At 42.6% G+C, this 12,893-nt stretch overlaps 1 protein-coding gene across 4 annotated transcripts in view; it reads right to left on the minus strand.

The window, feature by feature from the left end:
* Nucleotides 1-12,893, minus strand: part of VPS13D (vacuolar protein sorting 13 homolog D) — a 266,859-nt gene that overhangs the window by 242,347 nt on the left and 11,619 nt on the right. For all 4 annotated transcript variants that reach the window (XM_018060322.1, XM_018060321.1, XM_018060319.1 and 1 more), the window contains exons 3-9: nt 10,605-10,682; nt 8,061-8,251; nt 7,887-7,967; nt 4,979-5,095; nt 1,808-1,912; nt 552-722; nt 60-160 (exon numbers count right to left, since the gene is read on the minus strand). In XM_018060322.1, coding sequence (XP_017915811.1) covers nt 60-160; nt 552-722; nt 1,808-1,912; nt 4,979-5,095; nt 7,887-7,967; nt 8,061-8,251; nt 10,605-10,682 — 844 coding nt within the window. The remainder of the gene's footprint in view (nt 1-59; nt 161-551; nt 723-1,807; nt 1,913-4,978; nt 5,096-7,886; nt 7,968-8,060; nt 8,252-10,604; nt 10,683-12,893) is intronic.

Here is a 12,893-nt window from a genome sequence, read left to right on the forward strand (position 1 = left end):
CAAAAAAGAACATGCTAGAAAATGCATTCCACACACAACACTTAATTGACAAGCCTTACTTCTCAGACACGGCCACTTTGGGTTTCCATTTTCGGAACTTCACCTGCCTCTCCTTTCGCTCCAGCTCCTTGAGGAATTCCATGATTTGCCGGTACTGCAGCTTTTTATTAGAAGTTAAGCAGTACAAGGTTAGAACTGGTTTATTTCTTTTGCTCAGTAAAGACATTACACATCACAGGGACAAGTCATACTAGTCAACCCAGTGAGCTGAAATCCAGTGCCAACTGCAAGACCAAACTCCAGCACTATGCAGCATGTCTCTCTGAACACTATCAGCTAAGTACACAGATCCACTGGCTCTCTTATGCTCTTTGTTCAGCACTTAAAAACATCAAATCAAACTAACCTGAGACACACCCAACCCAAACGTATAAAGACAGTGGGTTCTGCATCCACCATAGCTTGGTCTCATACGCACTTCCTTTCCCACGAGGGGACCCTTCATCAACACCCCAGTTACCAGCAGACAGTGACAGGAAGGTGGAGGGTACCTGAGAGAGTTTCAAGGGAATGGTTTCCAGGTGAATATCACATTCGATTCGGGGAGTGTGCCGAGAGCGCAGAGGCTCTTTGGAGCAGTTTCTCTTCAGAAGAGCAGATGCACACACGGGCTCCAAGATGTAGTGATGGTCACGACTCTCCATGCTCCTGTCCATGGCCTCCTGAGTGTCACAAGGATGGCTGTCATTACAGCAGATGTTTCCCAGATCGAGTCACCTGGTGCAATGTTGTCTAATCTACAGCATATGACATCAGAACCCAAAAGCAGGAGAAAACTGGGAATCTAAAGCTCTTCAGCATTTTTAAATTTGCATTTATATTGCTTACAGGTAATACATTCACACAGTTTAAAATTTTAAAGGCAAAAAAAGTGAAATCTCTCCTTCCTACTCCTTCTTTCAGTCACCCAGGTACCCTATTCTGAGGCAACCAATGACACCAGTTTCTTACATATTCCACCAGAAGCATTCTGTACAGATTCAGGCAAATACATAACTTTTTGATTTTTAAAACCAGTCTTACACAGAAGGTACACATGCTTTTTTACCCTAGTTTTTGAGACTTAATACTGTGTCTTAAAGACTATTTATGTATTCATTATAAAGATCTCTGCTCTTTATTTTTTATAGATGCATACTCTACTACTGTATGAATGCACAGCATTTATTTAATCAAATTGGCAAAACAAAAACCATTCTGTACAACAGCATGCAAGGATAATCGTGGTTGAGGGAAATATGAGAACTTTCTCTCCATTTCACTTAAAACCACCTACAATTTCTTCACAAAAAGATTAAACTGAGATTTTTTTCTAAATATCCTTCACAAATGGTAATATTTTACATCCAATGATTTACAATGACATTCTAAGTATTCTTAAAGGAATGCCACCAAAGGTGAAATTTCAACATAAAACATAGTAAGAAATCTCTTCTTAAGAGTCATTGAAAACCTGGGTGTACAGTGGTGGCCAAGAGAGCAGAGAACACTAGTACGTTAGGTGCATGCAGCTGAACACCATCCAACAGAAGTATACGCAGCAACACTGGTAAATCTTAAAAACGGAGCTTTAAATGAAAAAAAGAAAACAAATCTATAATACTCATACATACTCAACAATGGATGCCAAGGAGGGAAAGCAGGTGGGAACAGGAACAGAGACACAGAGAACAAAACCCTACATGGCCATGATCCTACACACTTTATTGCTGTGCTGTGTTATAAGAGAGCCCTGCCAGAATCATACCTGTAACTCCACCTGAGGCAAATCCCCCAATAAAGTGCAATCGACATCCCAATAGATGCTAAACTCTGCCACATCTAATTGCTTTTTCCGCATTAATTTCTGTACCTGAGGGAAGACAGGGAAGAAAGCATGATTCTTTATTCACGAATCTATTCATTCATTCAACAGGCCATTAGTGACGAATCACACATAGGACACTTTGCAAGGTGCGGAGGTTACACAACAATGAAAACATGGTTCTGCTCTTAAAGAGTTCAGAATCTAGCTAAATGGAAACACAAACATGTGAACAAATGTAATTAAGCAGAGGAAAGCAGAGGAAGAATATATAAGATGCTACAAGCAAACAACTAAAAAATACCACTGGGCAGATCAGTATCAAAAGCTGTGTATGTTTCAGACAGAGGGTAGAAGGGAAGGTTTGGGACACACTGCAAGGAATGGGGCCAATGACACAATAGGCTCCACTGCTTCAAAGGACAGAGAATACATCTGTGTAACTGAAGCGTTGCGTTCGGGGTGGGGCAGTACTGGACACGTATACCCACACACACAAGGAGTGGCGAGGTACTGGAGTATTGAGAAAAGTAGGTTGGAGTGTGACTAGGTGTACTAGGTTGAAAAGCTCCCCCTGCACCCCACAAAATTCGTGTTGTCCCAAAACCTGTGAGCGGGGGAACTTACTCGGAAATAGGGTCATCGTAGATGTAATCAGAGTAAAATAAGGTCAAACTAACCAGAGAGGAAAACAAAAAATACCTAGAGAAAATGCAAGGACAACAATCCAAAACCTACAAGATGAAGCAAAAGCAGTTCTAAGAGGGAAGTTTATAGCAATACAATCTTACCTCAAGAAACAAGAAAAATCTCAAATAAACAACCTAACCTCACACCTAAAACAATTAGAGAAAAAAGATCAATATGGCTTTTATTGTATTTTATATGATTAAAACTCAACTTTTTGTGAAAAAAAAAATAAGGTCATCTATATTGGGATAGACCCTGAACAATATGTTTTTTCATTGTATTTTATTTTCTATGATTAAAACTGAACTTTTTGTGAAAAAAAAAAATAAGGTCATCTATATCGGGATAGACCCTGAACAATATGTTTTTTCATTGTATTTTATTTTATATGATTAAAACTGTCGAATTCTTTGTGGGAAAAAAAAAGGTCATAGACGATTGGGGTGGGCCCTAATCTAATCACTGGTGTCCTTAAAAGAAGAAAAAACAGACACACACAGGGAGAAGGCCATGTGAAAACAGAGGCAGAGACTGGAGTGATGTACCCACAGCCAAGGCAACCACGGGAAGCAAGGAGAGACGCAGGGGACAGTTTCTCCCTCAGAGTCTCCAGGAGGAACCAACTCTGCCAGCACCTTGACCTTGGACTCTGGCCTCCAGCAGTGAAGAAACCATCTAGTTTGTGGTTAATTTGTTATCTAGCCCTAGGAAACCGATACAGTAAGAAGTCTGTCACACCAAGGAGTTTGGATGTCACACCTGAAGGGACACAAAACCACTGAGGGCTTTGCTGTAGACATGTGCAGGGACCAGCTATGTGTTTTAGAAAGAGAACCCTGGCAACAGTGCAAGGTGGAGCTCCCTCTACCCCAAATGGAGTCAAGAGTTTGTCAAGATAACAAGCAAGTCTGCAAAATCAAGCTACAGTTCAGGAATACAGCGACACTTGAACAACTTGGGAGTTACGGGTGTCAACCCTCCTGGCAGTCAAAAATCCTCATATAACTTTCTGCTCAGCCCTCCTATTCATGGTTCTGCGCTGGAGGATCATGTGATACTGTGGTTATGTTTTTAAAAAGAAGTCTGTGGACAAGTGGACCCGCAGTATTCAAGCCCATCTTGATGGAGGATCCACTGCACCTGGTTGCTCTGAGCAGGGCACCTCCACCCCCAAGCAGCCACCTCCACTTGCCCCTGTGTCCCGTACAAACACCATCACTCTCCTCCGGATGCCAGGACGTGGGAAAGGCTGAGAAGCCCTGGCATAGGGCGAATCAAGAGCCTGAGACAGAAGTGAGGCAGCGTCGGAAGTCAGGAGCTTACTGACTCAGGCAGAAGCTGACAGGATCCTAAGTCAGACAGTCGAGGTGAGGGGGAATGGAAGAGCCATGTTTGAGACACCTTGCAGGGAAAACTGGTAGGACGCTGTGACCAATGGATACAGAAGCTGAGGAATAATAAGTGAAGAAATGAGCACAGGCGTCTAAAGCCGAGTGTCATGGGTGAGAACACGTGGTCTGAAGCAAGGGAGGCAAACTTGTTCTGTAAAGGGCTCCCCAGAGTCCTCGGCTGTAGTACAGGATAACAGCAGTAGTGAAGAGTAACGAGAATTCAATGCGGAAAATCAAGTAAACCACTAAGAAGAGTGCCTGGCACAAGAAAGGGCTCAAAAGCCAGTTTTCATGTGTTTGTTTGTAACATGCAGTAACATGTCAGAGGAAAAAAAGGAAAAAAGTTGGTTTCAGGGAAGCAAAATGAGCAGCTGGAATATAATGGGATCATTTTGATTATAACAAGCCTAAAATACCACAGGCTTCCATGATGGACCAGCAGTAAAGAACCCTCCTGCCAATGCAGGAGACACAGATTCGATGTCTGGGTTGGGAAGATCCCCTAGAGCAGGGCATGGCAAACCACTCCAGTATTCTTGCCTGAAGAACCCCATGGACAGAGGAGCCTGATGGGCTATAGTCCATGGGGTTGCATTAAGAGTTGGACATGACTGAGTGACTAAACAAAATACCACAAAGGCGTCCCATAGGAACAGACCCTGAATCTGAAGACCGGAAGAGGGGTGGAGAATGGCTTTCAAGATGTGGATGCCGTCGGCACATATTCCCAGGTGGCTGAAAAAACCCTGAAACAGAGTGAGTATACCCCGAGAGTGCACGTAAGGACAGAAGAAAATAAAAAATGAGATCCTTTCTGCACCTCAGTTTCTTCACGTGTAAAACGTGCCAAAATTGATGGATGAGCAAAATAATGACAGGTCAGAGGAAATTAACACAAAAGACATCCACACCTGCCAAAGAACATGGAGAAAAAAATGGTGATCTCACAGAACACAAAAGGACTCAAGGCACAGCCCCAAATGCCCCAGACCTGGTGCTTTCTTCCCGGTTTGCAGGTGTATTTCATACTCACAGGCTCATTCATGGCATTTTGCATGGATACATTCTTAATGCAGATGCCAAATGCAAAAGGATGGGAAGGGTTGGTAACACCATCTTCAAAGCGCAAATGGACATCTTGAATTTTTAACTGCAGGAGGGGAAAAAACAATTAGACAATTGCGGCAGGTAGAGTACTATAAGCAGGGGTCAAACTGTGCTTGAGCCACTTAAGTAAACCACAGCAGGTATTTTACACAAACACACCCAATATTGGGTAAATACACCCAATACTCTAAGTTCCTAAGAATTAGAATCACAAACTGGACATGAATGACATTTATTTTGATTAGTGCCAACTCAAGAAGAGTTAATGGTACTTCCATGGAATCATTTCAGAAAACACCTTAAACACTGAACTAAAGTAGTACCCACTGTATCTAGACAAATGGCCCACCCTCTCTTATGACACCTTCATCTGGTCCCTGTGCCCTCAAACCTAGACACAGGAATACAAGCAGGGCATTTCCACTCTGACCTTATTTATCTCCCCGTGCCTCTAGAGCAGAGCTACTCAAAAGCACTCTGCTTCAGTGAGTTGAAAATAACAGACCGTGAAAAGATCACTCACAGAATGGGAGAAAACACTTACAAGTCATGTGTATCCGACAGGGACGAGAATCCAAGATATATAAAGAACTCTTACAACTCAACAGTAAAGAAGTCATTTTTATAAATGGAAAAGGAGTTTGAATAGACGCTTCTCCAAAAGATAAACAAAAAGCCAATAAGCATCTGAAAAGATACTCAACAACATTAACCATTAAGGAAATGCAAATCTAAATCACACTGAGGTATCACTTTGTGCCCACTAATAAGGCTATTATTAAAAAACAGACAATAACGAGTGCTTGTCAGGATGTGGAAAAACTGAAATGTTCACACATTACCAGTGAAACTATAAAACTGTTCGTCAAAAAATTTAACATATAGTTACCATATGACGCAACAGCTCCACTTTAGGTGTGTACTCAAGAGAAATGAAAACATGTTCACACAAAACCAGATACGTGTATGTTTATAACAGCAATATTCCTAAGAGCCAAACAGTGGGGACAACCCAAATGATAAAATGTGGCCCACCCTGAGAACTGCAAAAACTCTAGGTATGAACGTTCCATTCAAATACCTCCACTAAAAGACTTGAAACTTTAATGAAGGCTTCTAGCAGCCTCAGGCTGTGTCCCTGGAACAGACATTCCATCCCCTTCCTGAGTTCCTATGTGGAAAAGCTCAGGGCTATCTGCTCCAGCCAACATCTGACAATAGCATACACCACCACCCCCACCCCATTTCTTAGAGCATTTATCAAAAAGGGCTTACAGCTGTGAATCCTTTTGCTGTCCCTATGTGATGTATCTCCTACAACTCAAGGACCTAAAAGCCACTCCCTTGAAATGCAATCATCAGGAAGAAAGGGGTTCCTGTCGCCCATCTCTATGGAAGAAGAGAAGTCCAGCTAGCAAATACAGCTGACCTAATCACATCCACACTGACCAACCCTTTGTAATTTTCCTCCTGTGCCCTGCCCACCCTACCCCCACCAACATACACATACACACCCTCATTCTCCCTTTAAAACACCTGGTCACCTCTGTACAAGTTGGAATGGAGCTCTGCTCTTTCCCCTACTGTCAGGAGTCACTGAATAAAGTCTGTTTTCACCACTTTAACTTCACTCCAGCTTTGCTCATCTTTGGCAATCCATACAATGGAATATATTATTCAGTCATAAAAGGAATAACGTACTGATACATGCCACAACATGGATGAACCTTGGGAGCATTATGCTAAAAAGCCAGATGCAAAAGGCCACGTAGGGTACAGCTCCACTGATATGGAATGTCCAGACTGCACAAATCCATAAAGTACATTAGTGGTTGCAGGGGGCTGGAGGAGAGGGGAATTTGAAGTGGTTGCTAGTTGGGTATAGAGCATCTTTGAGGAATAATGAAAATATTCTGGAATTAGACAGTAGTGATCAATGTTCAACTTTGCAAATATATGAAAAAACACTAGTTTGTACACTTTAAAATTGTGAACTTTATGGTATGTGAGCTAAATCTCAAAGTTATTATTAAAAATAAAGTTAAAATAATGACAATATCTAAAAAAATCAATGAGATAAATAACTGCCTGAAAAAGAATTCAAAGCAGTCACCTCAAATGTACTGATCTTTTTACCAATGTTACCAAAGTTATGAATCCAGCAACCTCAGACTGTATTCTGGGGAGGAGTGGGACACCTTAAAAAAAAATGTGGGCTGTCACATGGCATTGCATGAAAACCCTGGAGTTGGTAAGTATGGGCTGATTCTTATGACACTCCTGAAAATTAGTGTGAACCCTATTCTCGGTTTTGAGGACAAAACAAAATGGTAATTAAAGCAGAAAATATGGCCAGCGGCCCAAGCACTGTAACTCATCACACGGCCCCAGACTCGGCGGTGAGAGAGTTGTTCACAACACACTATGTAATCAACTGGAAACCATATCCAACAGCTCTTCTTGTCCAGAAGAAGAAACTGAGACCAGAGAGATTAAGTGATTTGCCCTGCAACCAGATAGGATTTGTCTTCTTAGGAGGTATATCCTGCAGCAAGTGGCGTTCCCATATTCAAAAAGAAAATGAAGTGAAATGTCAGTGATATTAAAACGCCTACTCACACTAACTGAAGCAAGAAAAACCTGTGTGTGACTCACTTTTCAGGTTCTCCCTCCAACACCACCTAGGAAAAGGCACACCTGGGCCGTCAGCATTCTCTGCAGACACTCTGTGATCAGTTACACCCACGAGAATCCAGCAACCATGACATGAAACACATTCAAGCCTGAGCGGTCCCCTTTCATGTTCATACTTTATAAAAGCCATTAGGACTTACTTCAATGTTCTCCACAATCCTCGTAACTACTGAGGCAGTGACTGAATACCAGTAAGACTCCCCTTTCTGCTGGCGTTCGTTCTACAAAGGAAAGAGCTGGTGTTAGAATCCAGGGCTTTGCTGATTTCGAGTCTCACCACCACCACTCTCAGGCCAAGAGGATTTCTGCCTTGCCTTCCATTTTTCCTCCAGGGCCTGAAGGAGAGCTTTCTTGCGCTCCCTTTCCAATAGCTTCTCCTTTTCATCATTGAAGTCCTGTATTTTTTCAGGGGCTCCAATTAAATGAAGGCTGGAGATGGAGATCACCCAAGGGTCCACATGGGGGCGGTAGAAAGGAATCTGAAGGGTCACTTTCCCAATTAAGCCTGGGAAGAGGAAAGCCTTGTTAAATGTCTGACACGTGTTTAATTCTATTTTTCTGTATTCTTCTAGTGTCCTTTAAGGAGTATCATTATTTTTACCATTTACGTTTTAAGAAGACAAGCAGTCAGTTTTCCCACATGTGAAACAAATGCTACTAGGCTGAAAGCTATAAGAACAAAGGCATAAAAGTAGAAGTTGGAACAAGGTCAGTGTAACTTTTTCATATCAAATGCAACATCTCTACTCTGGAAATTACCTCTTCCCCAATGGGACTACATCATAAATTTCCCTGGGGTTTCTTTCTCCCCATGGCACTTGCACAAGCCTGTGGGGACACAACTCATTTCTTTTTCATTATTAATTAGTTGGCTGATACGTACTTACTAGGAGTTAACAGACTTACAATACACCCAATTTCAAACACAGCGACTGAAACATTGGTCATGTTGCGATGGAATTCTATCGAGAAGGAATTCTGACTCTTCATGAGACCTTGGACTGATAGGAGAGCTAAATGGCCTGGGAGAACCGTGACACATATTTCCCAAGTTCTACCATTTCTAGCCAAGCCTCCCAGGACACTAGGCTTCTTTAGCTTCAATTAATAAGAGGCAAGTCACCACCAAGGAGTAAAGCATGAGAGCATGTGAACTATCTGACCTAAGGGATCTCTCAGAGATCCACACAGCCCAACTAACAGTCTACCTCGGAAAGTAGAACGTTAGCAGAGTGTGATCATGCCTGCCAACGATCTAGAATTTGAGCACGAGCAAACTGTTATATTTAAGATAAAAGAGTATCATTGACACCAAGTGATCAGCTGTGTAATCCAGTAACAAATGAAGATATATGTCACAACAAATAATGAAAAAATAATTTTGGCTTTATCTAGAAAAATCAAAGTCAGTTCTTACACTTAATAAAATTTATATTATAACCTGAAACCATACACCAATGTTCACAACAAAGAATTCTAACAATAATTAGTGCACAGTTGCAATTCTAATCTTAACTAATTGGGAGGACAATTATATGACAGCGAAACATGACTTCTGCTACATTCCATTTTGGCAGAGCAAGCATAACAAGGGTCATTTTTGCCAAAACATTAGAAAACATCCATTTTCCCTAAAAGCCTCTCTTAATCCTTTGATATGCAATTAAGAACTCTTTGGCAGTATAGACCATGTCATCATTCTTGAGAGTTTCTTTCAGATTCTAACTTGTCACTGCCTTTGCTTGTGACTCTGGCAGTTCACCCATGACTTGAGTTAACTTCAAGAAAGCCTAAATCTCTTGCAAATTTTCCATTTTATTTCACCTAGCAACTGATTTACATTGTACATACGCTTTATTGTAATATATGTACCCTCAAAATAAGGGAAAGACTGACTGCCATCAACAGGCTACTGGTCAACGACAAGCAGTGTCTAAAGAGGGACTAGTTTTATGCGTGGTCACTTAATAGAGAATATTTTTATTCTGTGACAATTCTTGTTTCTTTACCAAATCTAGTAACTGCAAAACTCCAATAATACTTGCAAACGTTAACTGAGTGTGCTGGGCACTGTACTGAGTAATTTTAATGCATTAACTCGGGTATTCCTCTCAACCACCCTACGATGTAACTACGATCGTCCCTTCTTAAAGATGAGGAAGCACACACAGAGCTGTGAGGGAACTGCCCCAAAGTCACACAGCCAGAAAATGGCAGATATGCAATAGAAACCCAAGCATACTGTTCCCGAGCCCACCTTTCATTCAAGAGAGTCAACTGTCTCTCAGTAACGTGTAAAACCTGTGTGCTGTGCTCAGTCACTTCAGGCATGTCTGACTCTTCGTGATCCCATGGACTGCACCCCACCAGGCTCCTCTGTCCATGGGATCCTCCGCTGGAGTGGGTAGCCATTCCCTCCTTCAGGGATCTTACCGACCCAGGGATCAAACTCGAGTCTCCTGTGCCTCCTCTATTGCAGGCAGGTTCTTTACCACTAAGCCACTGGGGAAGCCCAAAATGTATAATGAATTCTCTAAAAATAAGAATCTCCTGTGTCTAAGACAGACGTTTCCAGACCTTTAAGAATCACCTGGGGAGGTTAGTTAAGGTGCAGGTTCAAAATATAAGTAAATAATGATGCAGGTTCAATGACACGTCTTCAGAAACTAATTCAGTAAGTCTGGGGGCTACAACCACCCCAAGAGCATCCTGACACTAGCAGCCTAGGGACCACACTTGAAGACTGATCAAAACTCCTATTCTGCCTCTTCCTGGTCCAACAGAGCCAGACGCAAGGGTTCTCAGTTTCCACGTCCCAAACAATGTAATACCACCTCCCTCTCCCTTGTTTCACATACCAGCTTTGACCTCAAATGGTAATTCCAGTTCTTTCAAGGCATCTTTCTTTAAAGGCAAGTTTTCTAATTCAACAGCACCTAAAAAATAAAAACACCGTAACACGTTCATCCAACAGATGCAGTAGGTGCCTACTGTGTGCACATCAGCAGCGAGTAAAGGGAGAGATTCCCATGGAGGCCCAGGCCGTACCTACCACTGCGCTGTATCTGCACTGATGTCCTGACCTGCCCACTCTGACATGTAAGCCTGCCAGCAGACGAAGGGTTTAGGACACGGATCAGACTCTAACAAGCCAGGGTGTAAATATTTCAGTCCTTACAGGGTCTATTGTACATTCTCTCTTTTTTTTCTCTACAAGTCTTTAAAAATGGAAAAGCCATTCTCAGCTAGCAGAGGGATCTGGCCAGGTGGCCAGTTTACATGCCCCAAGTTTAGGCTAATATTCACCCAAGGACCATTAACATTTGGATCACCTGGGATGAAACACAGATCCTGGTTTCCCCATCCAGATATCTCTGAAACAGAAATTTGCCATTTTTAACAAGCTCTCCTCATCTACTACCCACCCTCCTAAAATGATATATTCCACACCATGTCTAAGAGCTCCTGTGAGTTCAGTAAAGTTGGTCATCAGAAGCAAGTACACTCTCTCTTCTGGAAAGCCAGCCTAGACAGGTTCTCCTTCCCACCCTCACTTGCAGAGTAATAAGCAAAGGCATGAACTGGACCACTGCTCAAGGCCCTTTTCAGCCCCAGCTTTTACCATCACTTAAACCCAACAGTACTAGATGTCTCCGAAGCAAACTGATGGGACAGTCATGGGGGTGACACTCTCGAAGCTATGGAAGTGACCCTCCCCTGTGCCTAAGGCACGGTGCTGGTCCCTGGGATTATAAACAAAGGCAGGCAGGGTCCCCACCCTCAAAAAGCTGGGGACACAGCCATCGTTTTATAAAGTTGTTTGGGCAACAAAGTTGATTTCTGAGTCATATAAATCTGTCTGAAATATATTTTCAAGAACAGAAAGTACAGACAACAACTAGCAACCATTAGCTGGCAAGAGAACTCAGAAGAAAGGAAAGCAAGTCTTTTCCTCCAAAGATAAACTAATACAAGAAACCTGATTACTTCCCCCTTTGAATGATTAAGATGCGCCTTACTGGAGTCTAAAGAAGTATTCAAAGCTAGCATCTAGGCAGATTCTGAGCAAATGGACCCAACTTATTTTTCAGATGTTTGTAGGAACACTTGTCCACATAGCGTTCCACACACCTTAAGACGAACCAAAAAGAGAAGTTAATTGTCTCAGAGAGCCCAGAAACAATTCTATATCCACATTTGGGGAGAAAATGATCATTAGGGGGAAAAAATGTGAAACACATCCCTTATCAGTTGAAACTGACTTAAAGGGAGGAAACCATACAGTTTCTTCTTTTATAGAGCAACATTTGCAATTTGACTCACTTGCCCTATTTTTCAACACCCAAATCTGTCACAAAGGCAGACAGCCCCAGGTTTCCATGGCTGCTATGCCACATGGAGAACTGGACTTGCAGAAAATCCATGCAATGTTAACAATTAAAGAAGCTGAACCAAAGAGAGCAAAGGAGGTGGTCTCGAAAGAAGACGCAGAGGCAAAAATTAGGAGAAAAGGCAGCCTAAAGAGTCCAAAACAAGGGAATCAGACAAAATACAGATCGAAGGCTTCCTACTTCCCTACCCACAACCGGCCCTGCCAGGAAAGGTCCCTCCAAGGAACCAGGCCACAAAGCACCCAGCAGAGGTGAGTACCTTATAGATGATAATGTTTGTTGGTTTCCAGGCAGAAAGTCTGCAAACTTACTTATGGATGGCTCTCTCATGCCAAAATTCCTCAGCTCAGATTAATAAGAAATCTACTCACTAGTGTGTAGTGCGTGTGCACTCAGTTGTGTCCAACTCTTTGCAACCCCAGGGACTGTAGCCCGCCAGGCTACAGAGGACTGTTCATGAAATTTCCCAGGCAAGAATACTGGAGTGAGTTGCCATTTCCTACTCCAGGGGATCTTCCCAACTCAGGGATCCAACCCAGGTCTCCTGCACTGGCAGGCGGATTCTTTACCACTGGGCCACCTGGGAAGCCAGAACTAGGGTGAATTTAGAGTAAATACCTAATGACTACTCAATCCTCCTTCCTGGGCTCTAGGAAAGTCAACCTCATTTAAAGGGCCAACCTGAGGTTCAGAGCTTATAAAACAGAAAAGGAAGGGGAATCTAAACGTATGCCCACAGCCCACAGTTCAAACTCC

The sequence above is a fragment of the Capra hircus genome, chromosome 16 (genome assembly GCF_001704415.2).
Source record: "Capra hircus breed San Clemente chromosome 16, ASM170441v1, whole genome shotgun sequence".
Lineage (NCBI taxonomy): Eukaryota > Metazoa > Chordata > Mammalia > Artiodactyla > Bovidae > Capra > Capra hircus.